A 19094-nucleotide genomic window follows, 5' to 3' on the forward strand; every position below is an offset into this window, starting at 1 on the left:
CCAGCTGCTCCCGCAAGCAAAGTAACAGGAGCCTTACCAACCCAGATTTTAGCACTGGAGGTGCAGGCTGAACAAACTGAAGTGGAGATGCTCACTGGGAATTGCACTACCAAGTCCATCGTGCTGTTTGCCGCTGCCACAGCCTCTCTTCCTGGACCAACCACCTCGACACCCACCATGGAAACAGATTCTCAGCACTTCCAGCTGAGGAATTCTGCTCACTGAACCCACCCCAAGGACTGCTATTTTCTCTGACCCTCCCCAGGAAGTACATGGCAGGTTCCAGCCAATATCCCTCTTCCAGCTTTAATTGCTCCATCAAGAGAAACATTATTAAAGAGACTGTATAGAAAAAAAGAGGGGGGAAAGGCAGTGCCACCCCACAGTTTCCTCACGCCCCGAAGGGATGCGGTTTTCTCTTGCTGGTGGTCTTCAGCTGAGAAGATATCCAGTACCTTGTTCCCACCCCCACAGTTGCATGGCGATTTTTTTTTCCTCCTTGATTTGGTTGTCGTCCTTGGGGCAAAATGTGCATGGGAACACAAAACTGTAGTTTCCTTCCCCAGCACTGTTGTAATGAACTGAGGGTTATTTCACAAAGACGACATTGTTATTGGAATTGCGGGAGGCCAGCCAAGCTAGGAACACATCCCTGGAAGTGAGAAAGAGAAGAGGGGGCATGTCAGAAACAGAAAACCAACATGCGTCAGAAATAGTGCATCTATCACAGAAATTAATTTCCAAAGCAAGGGAAAATGGAGGATGCATTTTAATTCCACAAGTTTACACAGGGACCTTACCACTCCCAATGCTCAAAATGCATATCCTAGAAATCCCAGCAAATACAGTGGTACCTCAGGTCACAAACTTAATCCTTTCCGCAACTCTGGTCGCAACCCGAATTGGTTGCGACCGGAATCAAATTTTCCCATAAGGTTCAATGTAAATACGGTTAATCCGTTCTGAACCATATGTATTTTTTTTTAAACCACAAAAATATGAAACAAAGTACAGTATGAAGGGAGAGAATGCTAACCTTGCTTGAGGCGACTTCTGGTGTGGAGGACAGGAAGGCGGGTGGGGAGGCGGTTATTGTTTAGAGGGAGAGTCCCCCTCCCTACAGGAAGCCACGACCACGTGTCACGGCAGGGAAAATGGCCGCGGATCCTGTTCGTCACCCGATGCGGAGTTCGCGAACGGAAGCAAAATTTTGCGAACGGTGCTGTTCGTGACCCGAATTGTTCGTGAACAGAAGCGTTCGTGACCCGAGGTACCACTGTACTCAGGGAGAAGAGAAGCTAATCCCATATTTTCCTAACTCTAGCTATTTTGAGATGTGTGGCCTTCCAGAATTCTCAGTGATGGCCATTTTGGCTGGGGAATTCTGGGATTCTTGTGTGTGTGTGTGTGTGTGTGTGTGTGTGAGAGAGAGAGAGAGAGAGAGAGATCTCACATTAGATCTCTCTCTCTCTCTCCCCCCCCCCCCCACACACATTTATATAGCCACCCATTTCACACATCTGCAAGGTCCCCAGGTTGGGAGACCCTGGCCTAAACAGAGCTTCCAATTTTCTGGCTTGCTTTTTCAATGAGCAATATTTTTCAGCTGCGAAGTACGCCCCATCATAACCTGACCTGGGGGAAGAGGGTGAGGTGGGATTTTCACTCCCTAAATCCTTTCCCTGAGCATTTAACACCGGCCTATTGTTTCTCAGCAGCTCCAGCTTGGATCAATTTCTCTCCACCCTTATGAACCCAACTTTCTATCAGGAGAGTAGACATATCTGTCATATTGATCAGCCCTGGAAGAACATGGGCTCAGCGGTCAGGACTGGCTGCTTCAACTTATGCTGAATTTGCTGGTCAGTCCTCATGACTGGGGGAAAGTACAGCCATGAAAACCATTTTGGGGCTGAAAGGTTTTGAGGTCAGAATGGGCCATCTAACCAGAAATGTTCTAACACTAGAACATGCAGGTTCCATCCTTGCTAATAATGGTCCAGCCAAGGCAATTAAACCCTGGAAGGCCAGAGTAAAAGTTGGCTTAAGGGAATCTGTCCACTCCTGTCTCTGAACTAGCTGAAGGAGGGGCAGGATAGCATAATACAAATCCATGTGGTCTGGGCTCAATTCTTCATTTAAAAATGGAATAACAGTGATGACACTGAAAACAAAAAGTATAATTTTGGACTTCAGGGGAAGCCGTGGCAGACTGAAAATGCCTCCACAGAGAATGGAGCTGACGGCCGCGGCACAAAGAAGAGCTGGTGAACGGATCAGCTCCTCAGAACTCCTCTCCAGATGAAGGAGAGGACTGAGATCACCCACACGTTTGCTCTATACAGAGGGTCCCCATGAAGAGATCATAAAATAGCAGTCTCCAGTGGGTTTTATAGGTCTGGGAGCCGGGGGGGGGGGGGATCATCTTGCCTAAACCGCAATTCGGCACCTTCAAACAGACATTGGGTTCACCCGCTTCCTCTCTTAATCGCCTTAGGAAATTCTTGTTATTGACTTTTTGGATGTTAAGAACCTTCCGAATAGCATGTTTCATTAGGCCTGGAGAGTTTCTTTCTATCCTTGATGAAAGAGGTTTCACGTAAGTTTAAGGATTAAAAAGAAAAATAATTATTTTTGAAAAATAGCAAAAGAGGGACTAGCATGTTGGTTTTAGAAAATTAAGGGGCCAGATTGATTTGAAAGAATATTTCCTGTGGCTTATTTAAAATTTTATAAAATATATATATGAAGATTTTGAAATTAACTGTAAGAAATCCTCCCGCGGGAAAGTTTTGTTGACTGGAAAATAAAATATAAGAGGGGACTTTGAAGGCTGACTAGAGGGAACTAGAAATAACTAAAGATTACAATTAAAGGAGAAGAGACCCAGTAATACAGTGTAGCAATATTATCTGACTATGGAAGAAATCAAGCATATTTGGGAACAATGTACCCAGAAATCACTCTTAAGATTGTCTGTCACTATAAAAATGGATTTAACAGAGGCTATAGAAGAGGAACAGATTTTACTGGACAAAATAGAGACTGAGGCTGATCTGAATAGGGAACTGAAAATGGATTTAAAAATGCCAAACTACTAGAGTGATATGGAAAAAGATGCCACGTTGGATTTACAAATGAAACCAGCTGGTGTCTTAGTAATTAAAGGGGACATACAAATAATAAATCAGAAGAGTGACTTGAAAAGCTTTCTTATCTTGGATTTACAGAAGAGACATGTTAACTTGTGAAGGAGTTTCTGAGAGGAGACAAAGAGAAAATGACTTATGGGACATTATTTGAAGGGATTACAGATCAAGCTTTTTAAAAGTAAATAAAAGGAATGTAAAATGGATTTATCTGATCAGGGTTAAAATATATATGTTGTTTTCTGGTAGCTCTTAATGGATTTTTTTTTAATCAGGACTGAATGATGAGGCTTTAAAGATTTGTTTATACATAACAGATAAGATACGGGGAGAGATTTCTTTTGCTTTATTTTTTAGAGAAAGTGATAAATTGGAATATAAAATGGATTTATTTGATTAAGGTTAAAATATATACGTTATTATTTCTGGTAGCTCTTAATGGACTCTTGCTGATTAGGACTGAATGACAAGTTTTTATAATTTGTTTATTGATAAGATGAAATATGGGAAGATTTTTTTTATTGAAACATTAGAGAAGGTATTAAGTTACTGAAGTTGTTTATACTTGTCTGGAGGGAGTGGAGAGTAATTTCTTTATATTTTTTTTTTCCTTTTTCTTTTTCTCTGCACTTTTTATTTTTTATTTTTTACCTTCTATATTCTTCTTAGTTTGTATTAGTTTTTTATCTTTGCATTTGTAAACTTAAAAAAAACTTAATTTTGAAATATGAACAGGCTGGTATTTTTATTTTATTTTATTTTTTTTACTTCTTTATTGCTACTTGAAAGTGGTGGTTGTTTTTTTTAGTTGGTGTTGTTTTCTCTTTAGCTTCTGTCACCTTCTTAGTTCTTTTTTATTTTGGTTAGTTTTTAGCACTACGTGTGCATGTTCCTTGTAAAGTACACCATTTATTATATTATAATTGCAGAGACTTCACCATTCAAATTAAAATTGATTCCCTGATATTCATACTAGTTTCCCCTGCCCCTTATCACTCCCTCCCAGTTCTGTAAAAACTATTTGGCCAACTGGAGACAACCAACCTCCCGTGATATTTCTATTGTACTGGGAATTTTTGACCATCTGGGCATCTTTGAAAAGCCTTGCCAAACTTGTTTTTTTTTTTAAAAAAATCTAGGCTTGCTTTAAAAAGGGAAACAAGGACAAAAGAAAAGCCTCAGAAGTGATATTTAGGAAGGTTTATATCATGATGTCCCCAGTTATTCTGATGTTTGGGTATCAATCCTCTCCCACTGTTTCAGCTTCACCTTTCTACAATGGGATATAAATCAAATAAAATCCTTTCCAGGATATCCTTGGCTAGAGCCATAGCTGCAGCCCTGAGTCACCCACCTGCAATGTTTAACCACGCACTCGTTGCTACAATATTCATTATCCCAGTCACTGTTGGCCACTGGAGGGTTGTCACAGCCGGCACGGATGCAGCGAGGGCGGGGCGACATGGCCATGGGCGATTCAGACACTAGTTCGACGTGCATTTGCGTTGGAGACTCTACCTGGAAGAGGAAGGAAAGAAAGAGTTTCCAAGATTTATCCAAGCCTGCAATAGGAGGTGAGATGGGGGACAGGAAAGGCAAAGACTTTTCAGTCCTGCAAATCAAAGGAGGAAAAAGGAACGAGATCAGCTCTTCCCCAGAGGAGTCCAATTAAATGTAGGGATTAATTTGTAGTCCAATTAAATGCCATTACTATCACGGGTTGGGTGGCAAGTTTACTTTCAGCTGAACAAAAACGAAAAGGAGAACCTCTTTCCTAGCCCCAAGCAGTATTCTTCCCAATACAAGCTTTCTCTCTGCCAGAAGATTCAGATAAGCAGTGGGCAGTGCTCTCCCCTGCAATCTTTGACTGGAGAAGCAAACAGTATTGGGTATTGTTGGGTATGGTAAACAATAAAGGCCCCAAGTTAAAGAACCAACACGGAGTTCAAGACAGAGCCCAGGTGCTATTCACTCTCTCTTTCTTTTTTTCTCTGGGCATTCACAAGACACTCAGATATTCTCTTGATGAACTCAGCAGCACCCCTGGCATCATCCTCCTTCCTCCCACGTGGCTACCTATTTATTTATTTTATTTATTTATTGTATTTATATAGCCACCCATCTCACATCAAAGTGACTCTGGGCGGCGTACCACAATTAACGATGACTCACCTCCGGCACGACATCGATGGGCTCTGGGGAAGCTTGGAGCTCCGTATTAGGCCTTTCGGGACTGCCATCTTCCGTCCGCAGGGCAATGGGCTGGATCTGAAGGGCCGGCGGGGGCAGGATTTTGATCTGCAGGGGGGGTGGGGGCTGCTGGAGGTTGAGGCGCACCTTCTGCTGCAGAGGCGGCTGCTGCATGGCCTGAAGAGGAGGGGGCTGCTGGAGAATGGTGACTGGCTGGGTGGGGGGCTGCTGAGGCATCTGCTGAAGAGGCGGAGGCTGGAGCCGCGGCAGGTGCATGGATGAGGCAGCCGCAGCGGCCGCAGCTAAAACCGAGCGAGTGACAATCTGGGTGGTTCCTGTCCCGGCCTGCAGCTGCCCCAGCTGGATCCCCCGCGAGGTCACCATCGTGGCGGGGATGACTGTCACCACCCCTCCTTGCGACGAGACAGCCAGCGAGGATGGCAGCATCTGCTTGGGGATGATGATCTTTGTGATGCTGGTTTGGCCGGCCGACTGGGGGCCGGCGCTGGAGGTCACCACCACTGTGGGCTGGGTGGGGACAATAGCCGGAGGAGGAGGGGGAGGCGGACTCTCGAGGGCCGGAGGGGTGGGCGGCATCGGGGCCGGGGGGGAAGCCGATTCCACAGCGGGGGCCGGCTGCTCAGAAGGAGAGGAGATTGGGTCCAGTTCCACCGTCTCGACCGTGGTCTGGGGAGACAAAATCGGCGATGCAGTTCAAGAACAGACAGAGCGTGACTTGCTATACTTCCTTGCCTTGTTCTCTCCTCCTAAGAACTCAAGAGATGCAGGCAGGCAAAATTCAAGGTTTGTAGAAAAGGAGGTATATCCCGAAGGGGGAAAACTCCCCCTGACCCAGTTGAGGAGTGGAAGCCACACGATATGCTGCCGCCAAGTTTACTGAGGTGGGCAGGGGGCAGAAGCTCAAACCGTCGAGAGAGTGGAATGACAAAGCTTATACAATGGTCTTGTTTACAGGAAAAAGGACAGTCTGACCCCTTAGAGACAGAGCCCACCCAAACCCATAGCAATCTACCATTTTTAGCTTTTGATTTGTTTAATCAGCAAACCTTGAGTAACAGTCAAGGGTCAACTTCCTCTTCTCTGGTCCAAAGGCCCTGAGTTTGCCGTTTTGGCCCCTTAGTGAACTATTTGTATTTTATTTTCTCAAGCATTAGGCTAAGCATTGAAGCCTCTCTGAAGCCATTTTTGTCAGGCCAAACGGCTTTATTAGTTATTTTCCTCCTTCAATCAACACCAAATAGAAAGGGAAACAGAGCAAGGGGACTGGCAGCCAAACCTTTAGGGACCCCCCACACCAATGTTTGTAACAGCAATCCTCAGCAGTGGTACCCCAGACAGAAAGGAAAAGTTCTCCTCCAAGGCAGACTTTTTTTTTTCTTTAAAAAAAAAAAAGGCACAGAAGTTATAAAATGACAGGCATTGTCTGCATCTTCCCTGTATCTATGGTCTGTCACGAGCGACATGCTGCTTTGGCATCCTTTCCCCATTAAGACCAAAGCCACAAATTTACGCCACCCAGCAAAAGGTCACTCAGTGATTGAAGGCCTGCTCTGAACGGTTCACAGCTGCAAAGCTCCTGGCTTCTCCTTGTTATGAACTAAAAGCATCAGATAGAACATCAGATCCTTTCCTGCTGAAATACTAGAGCAGGGTTTCTCAACCTTGGCAACTTGAAGGTGGGTGGACTTCAACTCCCAGAATCCTCCAGCCGGCATGCCGGCTGGAGGATTCTGGGAGTTGAAGTCCACCCACCTTCAAGTTGCCAAGGTTGAGAAACCCTGTACTAGAGAAACAGCACTTGTTAGCAGGGACAGTTCTAGGCAAGTAAGATCTCTGGTCAAAGGCAGCTTCTACTCTCCCTTTCTCCTCTGGAAGGTGAGTGGAATGAGGAACAGCATAAAGCCAGGAGCCCCGAGGCGTCCATGGAGCAAGCATGCGAAAAGAGCAAGAGGTCACGTCCCCTTACTTGGCACTCCTGGTTGTCCCGATAGGCTGCTAGCGCTTTCAAATATTCTTTCTTGGCGGCCTCCGTTTTCCGCTTGTACACCTGCAAAAGATTGGTGGGTGAAAGGAAAGATGGGAATTACAAAGCAGGCTGGACCCGTTTCAGTTGTTCACTTGGCTGCCCTTATAGCAGATTGTGCTACACAACACCATAGAAAACGACTTGAATTTCAAACAGGAAAGATTTTGCGTCTGAGGCAGCTCTGTTACTAGCTTGGAACGTTTCTGGTCTATTCAGAGCAGCACTGGGTGCAAAGATCTGTGCTCCAGAGGCACTGATTAAAGATCGTTTGATTGAAATGTATCAATGAGCCTCAAAAGAGGACAAAAGGCTAAAATACAGCTGCCTCATGAGCGAATCAGATTTTTTAAAGGAATAGCTTTAGAAAGCAGCCAGGGGTTAACCAGGTTGCCACCTTCATCTTGCTATGGGTAGGGAGGTGACATCCATTAGTCAGCAGCAGAACACAGCTCTTGTGTCTGAAAGTTGCCCATTTGGGTCTATCTCCAGGTCAAAAGAGCTGAGAGCTGGGAGAAATCCTCCGCCTTGATATGAGCTCTGCTGAGTGTGCAGCATGGAGCTCGGATCAGACTTTGGGAGGATGACTTCATGTGTTCATCTCCCAAGGGATTATCTAAGCCTAACCTTTTATAAAGAATCCTCTAATGCCAAGCTCCTCCAGCTGTTGCAGGATAGGCTGGCCTTCCTCAACCTTGTCCCCACCCACTATTACAGCCTATTTGATCTCCTGGCTCAACTTCTGTGCAGAACGTCCCAAGGTGAAAATGGGTGAGCGCAGAGTGACCATTTTGAGAGTTCCGAACAAAATCTTTGAAATGCCGTCCTTGAAGCTGAAGTTCGAAGAGGGTGTGTGTGTGTCCTATCCCTACACCCACCCCATGCAACAAACCCTTTGGGACATACTTGCTTCTGCTCTTCTCCCAAGCTGTCCCACATAGAGGCGACAATCTTGGAGACCTCCCCAAAGGTGGCTTTAGGGTTCTGCCCCTTAATTGCTGCCTGGGTGTCCCGAAAGAAGAGGGCATAGGCAGAGACGGGCTTCTGGGGCTCATTGGGATCCTTCTTTTTCTTCTGCTTCTTGGCTGGTTTCTGCTTCTTCCCCATGTCCAGCACGGCTGCCGGCGCTGCAACGGGTGCTGGGGCTGCTGAAGCAGGTGGGGTTGGTTTGGCGACAGAAACTTGCTGTGGGACAGAGATGAACAGGGTCAGAAAGAGCTGCATGGGGCAGAGATGGAGGCTTTGCCTGTGGGCAGGTGGAACAGATTCTATTTTGGTCGTGGCAAGTTTGCCCCAGGCTCTATTCTAACTCCTGCTGAGGTGCTGCTCACTTAGAAGACAGCGGCTGGGCTTAGCTTAAAAAGCTATAAAAGGTTGGGCTAGTTTGCACTTGGATGGGAGGCTAAATGGGGGGCGGGGGGGGGGGGTAATCCCAGAAGTCACAAGGGCAAACCATGTCTGGATCCATGAAATCGGCAAGAGTCAAGCTCAGCTTTTAAAAGCCTTTACCACTGTCTACTGAGGTCCCGCTACTGATGTCAGTAATAGCTATCAAGGTAAGTTAGCTGAACTGAACTGGCAGATTAAAAGAAAATAGCAGGAAATAGCCAAACCACAGCTCAGCGGAGGAAAGACATAGAGTGAACATGAAACAATGATCTCTGAAAGGAAAAACACAACTGGAAAAGAGGAGGTGGTCCCCATTTCTTTTAAAGGCAGCAAACGCCCTGAGATATGCATCCCAAATCACATGGCGAGAATCATTACAGGGCAACCGGCGGACCCAGTTAAAAAAAGGTAGCTCGTGGTCAAGTTATGAAAAACAAATGGGCTCCCTGGGCTTTGTTTGCTCTGAAAATATACTGACTCCATTACCAAAAGCTGAGATCAGGAGCCTGTAGCTCTCAAGATTTCATCCTCAGTAGGCAAACCAGGAGTCAGAGATAATGGGAAGGGCAATCCAATCTCTGCAACCCACAGGTTCCTCTTCTAACGGGCACGTCTGCATCTGTGTACTGAGTCTCCAAGTAAGAAGGATCAGCAGAAGATGGGAAACAAGATGTTGGAGAGCTGCAACTCAGTAGATCTGCCTAAAAGAACAAGAGCCTGACCTGGTATAAGACCTCTTGCTGTCTTCCTATATTGGCAAACAAGCCCCATTAAGGCTCCTGTCCAGCCACTGCAGAAGGCGAGGAGACCAGTGTATTGACTCTATGTCCTACTTCACCCATAACTCTGAAGCAGAGCTTCCTGAATGAGCTAACCCTGCCCCCCAGCCAATGCCTCCCCACTCTGATTCAAATCCTCCACATTTCAACAGCCAGTGTGTCCAAACTCACCCGCCTGATTTCTTCTGTCTCTTCCTCGTGCACAGAATTGGTGGGTGAGGGGGTGGGTGTCAGCCGCTCCTCAGGGGACTGGGCTGCGGGAGGCAGGATAGAGCTTCCTCCCAGGCTGAGCCCCAGCTGAGAGCTCAGCTCTGACTGGTCGATGGTGGTCAGCTGCCCATGCCCCATGAGGCCAGTGCTGATGTCCGTCATAGGCACGTCAATGGTGACGGGTGGGTTGGCGCTGTACTGAGTCCCCATGGGGTGATCCAAATCCTAAAACAGGGTAAAGACAACTTGGATCACAGAAGATCACTATAGGCAGCATATGCTATGAACCCAGGTTGCCAGTTTAGCCTCCTGGCAAGAGGGAGGCCCAGCTGTTCATACCACCTCTGCTCTGGAGACCCAACTTTTTTTTCCAAATACACCAGCAGGAGTCCTCTAAGTCTGTTTTTCCAATTTACACCCTGCCTTTCTACTCTGGCACGAACAAAATTAAAAACCAAACCAGAATAAAAGAAAAGTTAAAATATTAAAATGAACAACATACATTCTAAAATCATGGAACAATTAAAAGCCTGGTGAAAGAAATCTGCCTATACAGATTTCCTAAGCAATGACAAAGCAAGGGCCCAGTCCAACTTCTCTCCCACGTGCCAGAAAGATAAGCCATTGATGGTGGGGGTGGGCAGGGGGCGCAATCTTGAGTCTCCCTATTCCATCTTGACAGGTTTGTAAGAAGAAAATTGGTCCTTTAGGTCATCAAAGCACTTCAAATAATGCCTGGTAAGCAATTGACCGCAGTGCAGATCTTTCAGTAAAGGCATCATATGATCTCAGAATCCTGCATCGTTACAGTTTAGCTGCAACATTTTTGACCGAGTGCAACTTCTGGATACTTTTCGAGGGTAGCCTCATGCACAGCAGATTATGGTAGTCAGGATGGTGGGTAACCAGGGCATGGAGAACTGATATTAAATCCCACTAGCACAGGAAAAGACTCAGCCAAGGATCAAGGAACGCTTTCAAACTGTCTCCAAGCTCTTGCAGATGGAGCACAATTCTCTCCAAATACTTGTATTGTCTCACTTATGCAGAGTTTATATACGAGAGTGTTGTTCAAACTTGGCCCCTTTAAGATGAGTGGACTTCAACTCCCAGAATTCCCCAGCCAGCATGGCTGGCTGGGGAATTCTGGGAGTTGAAGTCCACTCATCTTAAAGGGGCCAAGTTTGGACAACACTGATATAAGACCACAACTTTCACTCAAGCACCAGCCATAGCAGGAAGCATATAGGAAGAGCTGTTTCCCCCCCCCCCCAAATCTTATTTGTGCTGAGGTCTGGAGATGACAAAGGACTCTCCTGCCAGTCTTTGCTGTTACAAGGAAGACTTAACTGGAGGTCCCAAATACTTAAATATAAACACCATCTCTTGATTCACTGGCTGGTAAAAGTAAGTTAGCAAGCCAGGTTGGCCACAAATTTTGGCTGAAGTATGATCAATTGAAACTGAATCTGGAAAAAATGGCGATGCTCCTTGTGAGGAGTCCTAATTCTAGAGAGGTGGTAGATCCCCCTATTCAGAAGCAGGTTACACTTTCCCAGAAGGAGCAGGTGCACAGTGCGAGAGAGCTTCTAATAATGGCCAGAAACACCTTTTATCAGCTTTGTTGGTACTCCAATGGTGCCCCTTCCTGGAAGACAATGACTGTAAAGTGATGCAATGGCATGCAACAGAACTACCATGGTAGGGGGCTCACTTCATGTCACGTTTGGCAGTATTCAGCAGCCAGGCTAGTTTCTGGAGATACTCAAAAGCCACAGGATCACAGTTGCACTAAAAGTACTGCACTGATTGCCACATTGTTTCCGGACAAAATGCCAAATGCTGATTATTACTCCATGTAGCTTGAGGAAGAATGCCTCTTTCTCAACTATTCCTGTCTGCCTGCCTCTTCCTCCAGCCACCCACTGAGACCCTCTGAGGACATTCTCCCGCTATCTCATAGCGGCTCAAAAGTGCGCCTTCACTGAAATTACCCTAATTGTTCTGAACATACTCCCTGCCAAACTGAAAGACTGAATTTTTTCGTTAGCCTTTATGAAAGCCCCAAAAATATATCTTTTTTAAATGTTGATTTTTAACTACTGTTTTTATGTTTCATTAAACTTATGATACTGCTGAGAGACTGTGGTAATCAACATTATAATAAGCTTAATAAATGAATGAACTGCTGTCAATCAGCAATAAAATCCAAGATCCCCTTCCACTCACTCGATCTCTCCAAACCATGCTCTTATGTTTGGCTTACCATGGCTAGCCCACCACTCAGCAGCCCGCCCCCTTGCTCCATAAGACCATGGCTAATGCCCACAGGTATGTCAAGGGCCTGAACCCCATACTGGGCTGAGAAAGTGGCATCTGGGGCAGTCACGGGGTCACCCAGGTCCTCAAAGTGCCCAACCACATCAGAAACAGCCAAGGAGGGGTCGGCGTCCAGCGCGATGGGTGGAATCTCAAACTCTTCGTCCCCCAGACTTGGCGTGTGGAAGGTCTGTGCGAGGCAAAAAGAGAAGAAAGAAATTTTAATACAAGCCAGGCATTGTCCACCTAGCTCAGTAATGCCTACAATGATTAGTATAGAAGCCCCCAGAACCTTAAGGAGAAAAGAGCTTTTCATCTATGAGCTGACCCTTTTTAAATGAAGATTAAAAAATAAAAGTCAAGTTTGGTTCCTGGTGACTTCATGGAAGCACCCAGAATTGTTGAGAGTCGGGCGGCATACAAGTTTTCTTTTATTATTATTAATTACAATTATTGAAAGAAACAGAGATGTGGTTTGTCCTTACTATTAAGACCTGGAAGAGTCTCCCCAATGCCAAGGACTAATGCTACTGTAAGGAAATCAAATAAATCCAGAAGTGCCATTATATAATGACTGCCATGTAATTTGCCACCAAGAAGACAGGCCAACAATTCAACTATGTCGTCACGGCTGATAGGTTATAAAGTCCAAATAATCAAGCCAATAACAGACATCTCAGAAGATCACCTCATACCCCAAGGCTCTGAGTCTGGCCAAATCCAAATGTATCTCATGACATCCAATTGCTCAGTTAGTGTTTCTATCAAGGACTGTAACTTTTCTAGCACTATTTCTAACTCAGCAACTGCAGAACCTTCCCACAGACTCACTTCCTTTTTAAGTCTGAGTGGTGAACAAAGATACAAAAACTAAACTGAAATAAATCTATTTTTACCAGGCATCAAGTAAGTAATGTGCATGGATATAATGAATTAAATTCACCGGCAAAATAAAAAAGCCGTAAGAGAATTTCATTATCGGTCTGTAACCAAATTTACCAAGATTGAATTCAAGGCAGATAGCTAGTCTGCTTAAGATCCTGGAAACGTGGGTTGCAGAAGCAGAAGATGCTGGAGTATGTTGAGAGGATGGGCCTCTGTGTTGAGTGCAGCAATAGTAGAATGCCTTCTGGTTCTTACTCAGAAACACCATTCTTTTTCCTCTTAGGGTCCAGGCTTCCGCCCAGCATCTCCTGAAACCAACTTCTTCATTGGCTCTCACATATGCCCATCTTGGCTTCCCTCCACTCCAGACTGGTTCCTGTCTGCAGTCAGCTGATTCTCTCATTTCAGGATTGGTTCAGACTAATCAGCAACTAACACCCTTCTTATGCAAATCTAACACTCTTCTACCGGAATCAGTCCCCCTTCTAGACCTGCGTGGAGGTTATCTGAGAGGCCACGACACTTTGTCCTCCTGGTGGCAATCTGCATTCCTACTTTCCCAGATGCTTCCTCATGTTTGCATCTTTGATCTTTAGCCATTTACCTATAACAGGTCTGCTATTTTTTTTCACCAACCTCTACCCTCTTTACTTATTAGCAATGCAATATATTAGCAATACTATATGACAAAACATGTTACATGCTAGTATTTGAGCAAATACTATATAAAGTCCATCAACATTATTATAAATTCCCAAAATACCCAACACTCTTTGGAAGAATCTAACATTCTCCCAAAATGTTTCTCTTGACTTCCCTACAACCACACTATTGATAGGAACAGCTCTTATATTATTATGTATTATTATTATTATTGTCCAGTAATAGGCTTGAGGTGTCAGCGAGAAGTTCGTTTTAGTAATTTGTTGCTGTGCAATTTGTCTTAATTGCTTGTTGAAGTATACCTGAGAGCTGAATTATCCCATCTTGAAACTGCAAAGGTGAGCAGTTTCTAGAACATGGCTTACTCCTTTTTGCTAGCTGAGGAACACCACCAGGATAAAGGATCAGGAAAGCACAAGTGACAAATTCTCTGTAGTTTAGAACAGTGTTTCTAAACCTTGAGAACTTTTAAGATCTGTGGACTTCAATTCCCAGAATTCCCCCAGCCAACATGCTGGCTGGGAAAATCTGGGAACTGAAGTCCAAAGATCTTAACGTTGCCAAGGTTGAGAAACACTGGTTTAGAGAATTTGAAGGAGGAGGTAAGCAAAGAAATTAGACGCTGAACGCAATGACTTGGGAGGATTGGATGAGGAGGTTTCTAATTTGCACTTCAACACCATTCTTGGAAACTGGTCATTTACCTAGGATGAGCTGCGGAACATGTATTAACCAATCCTGAAATGAGACCACCACTTAGGACCATAAGGTAACCAATCTGAGAGAGGAGGAAGCCAAAAGCAGGCAAAGCAAAGAACCAATGGACCAAAAATGCAGCACCAGCAGCCTGGACACTGAGCAAATAAAGGAATTGTGTTTTGAGCAAGGTGGGAGAAGGATTTCATCATCCACAGAAGCTCAAGATACACAGTCAACCTTTCCATACCCAGCTTCCAGCACATTGCTTCCCATCTGCTCCTTCATCTCACCAGGTCTGCAAACTGGTACGGCCAATTTTCTTGGGCCTTCAGCTTGGTAATTTTTCCAAACCTCAGTAGTTTTTAGCTCTATAGAAATGCCATCCATACTCTTCATTGTGGGTTTCTTTATGTTTTATTGTGTTGATGCAAAAAGTCTCCTCCCCATTCTTTCAAGAAAGCGTGGTTTAATTTAGATCTTGCACATGTGTTGACTCTCCGGAAAAGGGAAGACATCTGCAGGGTTTTCTGTGTGTTTGAATGAAAATATGTGCAGATGAGATTATGAAGGGGACCATAAAAGAATCCCCAATCACTTGAACAAAGCTTTATGTGGAGCACTCAACTTCATAACCTGGGCTGAACCAGGAACCAGACTCAGTGTCTTTGGGGCATTATGTGGGTTGATAAGATGACCATTCAGACTTTTTTAACACATCAGCCTGGGGGAGGAGATCAGGTAGAAGGGTCTTCCCAGTGGCAGGTTACATTTATAAATCATATGTAAGCCTATTAGCTTGCTAAGTGGCCTATGTTTGAAAGGTGACCGGCTGAAAGTGCCTGGCTGTGAAACTCCTAGCATTACAAATTAGCTAACATTACAACTTAAACCAGCAACCTTTGGCATGCAAATTATCTGCTCTGCACTAAACTACAGATAGTCAATTTGCCTCCAACTCCTGTCATGCAGCAGAACCACCCCTGTCCCTCCCAGAGTTCATGCAAGCAAAACACCAGCCTGGTTCCCATCTCACCTCAGCCCCTGACAAGAAAGGGTGGGTCGTCCCAGTGATAGCCAGGTAATTCTCATTTCCCCCAGGGAACTTAGGAGAGAAAGGAAAACATAATCAATCAGCCTCTCTTCCCTTATTTTAAACCAGCGACACAACAGAAGCAGCTGTGATAAATCCACAGTATTTCCACATCTAAGAGTTTATTAAACACTCAGTTGCAACTGTTGCAGTTTTAAAACTTTTTTTTTTCACAGAATGAGTTCACTGCCTCCTTCTCTAAGGGGGTCAGACTATCATGCATGGTTTTCCCATGGCACTTTACAAGAGTATAAATTTGTTAGACTAAGAGATAGTGACAACATTCAGACATTTGGCTAAACCACACTATGGTTTGACTTTGGTCTAAGGCAAAATGTGGACCCAACTGTCTTAGTCTAGAAGCCTAAGCCTCTGGCTTAGCATGGCATGTAAGCCTACCCAACTGTGACTTATTCAACAAACCATGGTTAACAATATGACAACAGTGTGATGTAGAACATAGCCAGTGATTGGCACAGGGTCACTGACAACTCAATGTGAATACTATTTTGTAAGTTGCTGTCTTTGAGTTACTTGGAAAGTTTAAGTTGTGAAACATCAGTGGAGTTACTATGGATTCTCTACTTACAGCCTAGCTAGGTCTGGTTTACATACAAAGGCTACCAGCTGTGCCACAACATGTTTCTCTTATCACAAGCTTTTGTGCAATGTTGCCAGGGTTGAAAAGTTGGCTGGGCCAGGAAGGACTTCACAGTGCATGAGCACTTGGGGGGGGGGGGGAGAAAAAAACAGAAATATCATTTTTACAGCAATTTCGATTTTCCCACAGATCGTAGTCTTCATAGTGTTACTTGGAAAGAACCAGATACAACCACCCAATTCACAAGTAAATTAAGCACAAATTCCAGAAATCCAAAGCATAGGCTCCCCAGCCAAGAAAAAAAACAGCTGCTGAGGTGAAGGACTCTGTATATGAAGCTTGCTATAGCCCAGAACTCAGCATTTTCACTGCTAATATCTGCAGTCAGAGCACCTGATAAAAGCATAATAGCAGAGACAGGTCTTGTTACTGATTCAGGGAAACCAGCAGCTCATTCATCACCCCATGAATCCTCCTCTTTGCACCACCATTGCTGCATAATCGCATATTAAGACATTACTTCAACACACTGTCAGTCTTTCAGAACCTGCTGAGTCGGCTTACTTCAAAGACCCGGAGCTAAACACAGCAGCCCTCAGCATGCAGTTAGAAAGTTTCAAATCCGCTGCAGTAAAAAAACAGAGCAAGAAATGACCACAGTTGGAAGGAGCAGGTCAGTGTTTAACTGGGAATCATCTTGCACCCACCAATGCTCAGGTGCGTTTTGGTGTTCTACATATTTTTGTTCTGGAGTTCATTGCACGTAAGAGGTGACAGCACCACCTCAGTTTTTGAGATATTAAAAAATATGACAATTTATCCTATTTGGGTGGCGCAACCCATTTATTATGCAGGTCAGAAACATTCTATAGTAATATGAGCTGTGCTACATGTAATAAGATGTTCCCTTTGGGCACAGCTTCATTAAGGATCATAGGCGTGGAAGGGCCCAGGTACATTGGGTCTCATAACTCCTCCCTCCCGGCAACATGCATGTGTGTATGCACACAGAAATTCAAGACCAGTACTCTGGGACAAATATGTAACAAAAGAATAACATGAGTTACAGGAGAACAAACTATAAAACACTCCATTGTGTGTCTGTAGAAGAATTCCAGAGGATTAACATAAACCAAAGAGATTTACCACACACAGAATTGAGTACAACCCATCCTACCCTAGGAAGTGAAGAGATCCATAAACAAATGCATCTAGCATCTCTTGTCCAAGAGGAAACTTTAAGGGCTTAAGCACAAAGTGCCCAATGTTCTACCTAAACTACCCAATAATCCTGAAAGCAATATTGCAGCAGGAATGCAAAGTTGGATCGTGATTTTATAACAATGCAGGAAGAACTGAACAAAGATCCCAAAGGATCATAGACATTTTCATACAGAAATTGAGCTCCTTCCTAACCATTTTCAGAAAATTCCCCAGGAGCAATTTAGCCTAAAAAGTTTACAGGTTGCTCTAGGAGAAAAAATGGCCACAACTGAAAACGAATGAATTTTAATAACGTCAAGGCTTTCTTTCTGATGTTAAATTTCAGACACCCAATCCATAATTATTATCCTCCGATAATATAGGCTGGCTTCTTTCCTGCAGCATGTGATTAACCTGTGTTTGGTTCCTGAACACACTATTCTTATCCTGTGTTTGTTTACATCCAGTATTTTTCATACTCATTCCATCACATTTTTCAGGATTAACTATTTTTTCTCTCATTATCCTCTTCCGCGCTTTCTAGCCATGCCTTTGATCCATGCTCCTTTGATCCAATGAAGCCCTCCTTCCTCCGTTCTCTTTCCACCAAGTACCTGTATCTTATCTCTCCTCTATTGCTTTATGCCACCGATGCAGATCACATCAAGGAAGCACGAGGAGGCTCTTAGCCCCCAAGAACTAATACTATCTTCACATCCCGAGCTTTTAGCCTTCAAAATGCGAGGTACCTGGAGCAGGGAGGTCGAAGCTATAATAGAGACGAACGACTGTGCGTGGCATGGCACGTTCCCATAGCTGTGTGAGCCGTTGTTTTCTACATTAATCCGATGTTCTAGGTTTGTATGACGCTGTGAACTCTAATCTATCCACACGGCCTCGATGGACGCACGTGTTCATAAGATCATGTGAACGCAGGCAGCGTGAACCAGGAGGTGGCACAGCGAACAGCGAAACCCGTTTCCCCCAACGGCATCTGCCAATCCCCCCGTCTTGGGAGCCCTCCTGCCAGGACTGGGTCAGAGGGCGGCTGAGGACCATTGGAGTTGTAGTCCCACATTCTCGGAGAGGGAGGGGAATTCCGGAAAGGGCTGGAAAGAGCAAGCTGAGGACCTGAGGGGAACCGACCTCCCCGCATCGCGCCCCATCGAACCTTACACTTCCATTTATGCCAGCCCCTCCATCACAGACACACGCCCGGCCCCTCTCCTTGACAGCAACGAAGACCGCCCCGCGGCAGACAGGCGTTAATTCTCCCCCCGCTCGGCCCCTCACCTCCATGGCCACCGCTTAGGAGCCTCGATGAAGAGGGGGAGACCCCACCAGACTCCCCCTCCCTTGCTTTCTTCCTCCAGGCTCTTAGACCGGAACCGGAATCTATTCCGCCCACCCAGGCGACGGTCGGGGATACGTCACTTCCGCCCAACGTTCCAGCCCCCTTCCTCCCTCGGCATTGTCAATGGAGCGTTGGGAGACCTGGGGAGAGAAATCGGGGGTGGGAGGCGGGGAGGAAACAAGGGACAAAGTCTTCCCACGGGTTGTAATTCCCCTCCAGCGCCCCACCCGAGCCGTTAAGGCGCTGAGGGGTTGAGCCGGAAGCGGCTACAACCCCGCGAGGGGCAGTGAAGAGGACACGGTAGAGCGGTCACCGAGTTAAAGGCAGAGGGGGAAGAAGGCTTAGTCCAGCGCGGCGCTTTCCGGATGTGACGTAAAACCGAAGCCCCAACGGTTGAATAAGAGAGGAGCCGTGGATTTGTACCTCCGAGTTGTCGAGAGCGTCGCCGCAGCCTCCGAGGCCAGAGCGGCCTTGGAAGAGACAAAGGTTCTTCCGACATTACCGGCTTAATAAAAAAAA

The 19094-nt window shown here is 45.4% G+C and overlaps 1 protein-coding gene across 3 annotated transcripts; it reads right to left on the bottom strand.

The window, feature by feature from the left end:
- Nucleotides 1–290: 290 nt before the first annotated feature.
- On the bottom strand, nucleotides 291–19079 carry TOX4 (TOX high mobility group box family member 4). Of its 3 annotated transcripts, XM_088144177.1 has the most exons (10): nucleotides 18999–19079; nucleotides 18515–18715; nucleotides 15361–15429; nucleotides 12028–12270; nucleotides 9723–9986; nucleotides 8290–8568; nucleotides 7327–7407; nucleotides 5322–6026; nucleotides 4504–4667; nucleotides 291–652 (listed from the first exon to the last, which is right to left on the bottom strand). In XM_088144177.1, exons 2-10 carry the CDS (start codon nucleotides 18518–18520, stop codon nucleotides 589–591), a joined length of 1875 nt encoding a protein of 624 aa, XP_088000303.1. In that variant the 5' UTR covers nucleotides 18521–18715; nucleotides 18999–19079; the 3' UTR covers nucleotides 291–588. The 3 variants fall into 3 exon arrangements, with proteins under 3 accessions (XP_088000303.1, XP_088000302.1, XP_088000304.1); XM_088144176.1 differs by lacking the exon at nucleotides 18999–19079 and having other exon boundaries at nucleotides 18515–18937; XM_088144178.1 differs by lacking the exons at nucleotides 15361–15429; nucleotides 18999–19079 and having other exon boundaries at nucleotides 18515–18937.
- Nucleotides 19080–19094: the final 15 nt, after the last annotated feature.

Source organism: Python bivittatus, unplaced genomic scaffold (genome assembly GCF_059951505.1).
Source record: "Python bivittatus isolate LINGU-HERP-01145 unplaced genomic scaffold, Pbiv_v1 ctg000430_np1212, whole genome shotgun sequence".
NCBI classification, from domain to species: domain Eukaryota; kingdom Metazoa; phylum Chordata; class Lepidosauria; order Squamata; family Pythonidae; genus Python; species Python bivittatus.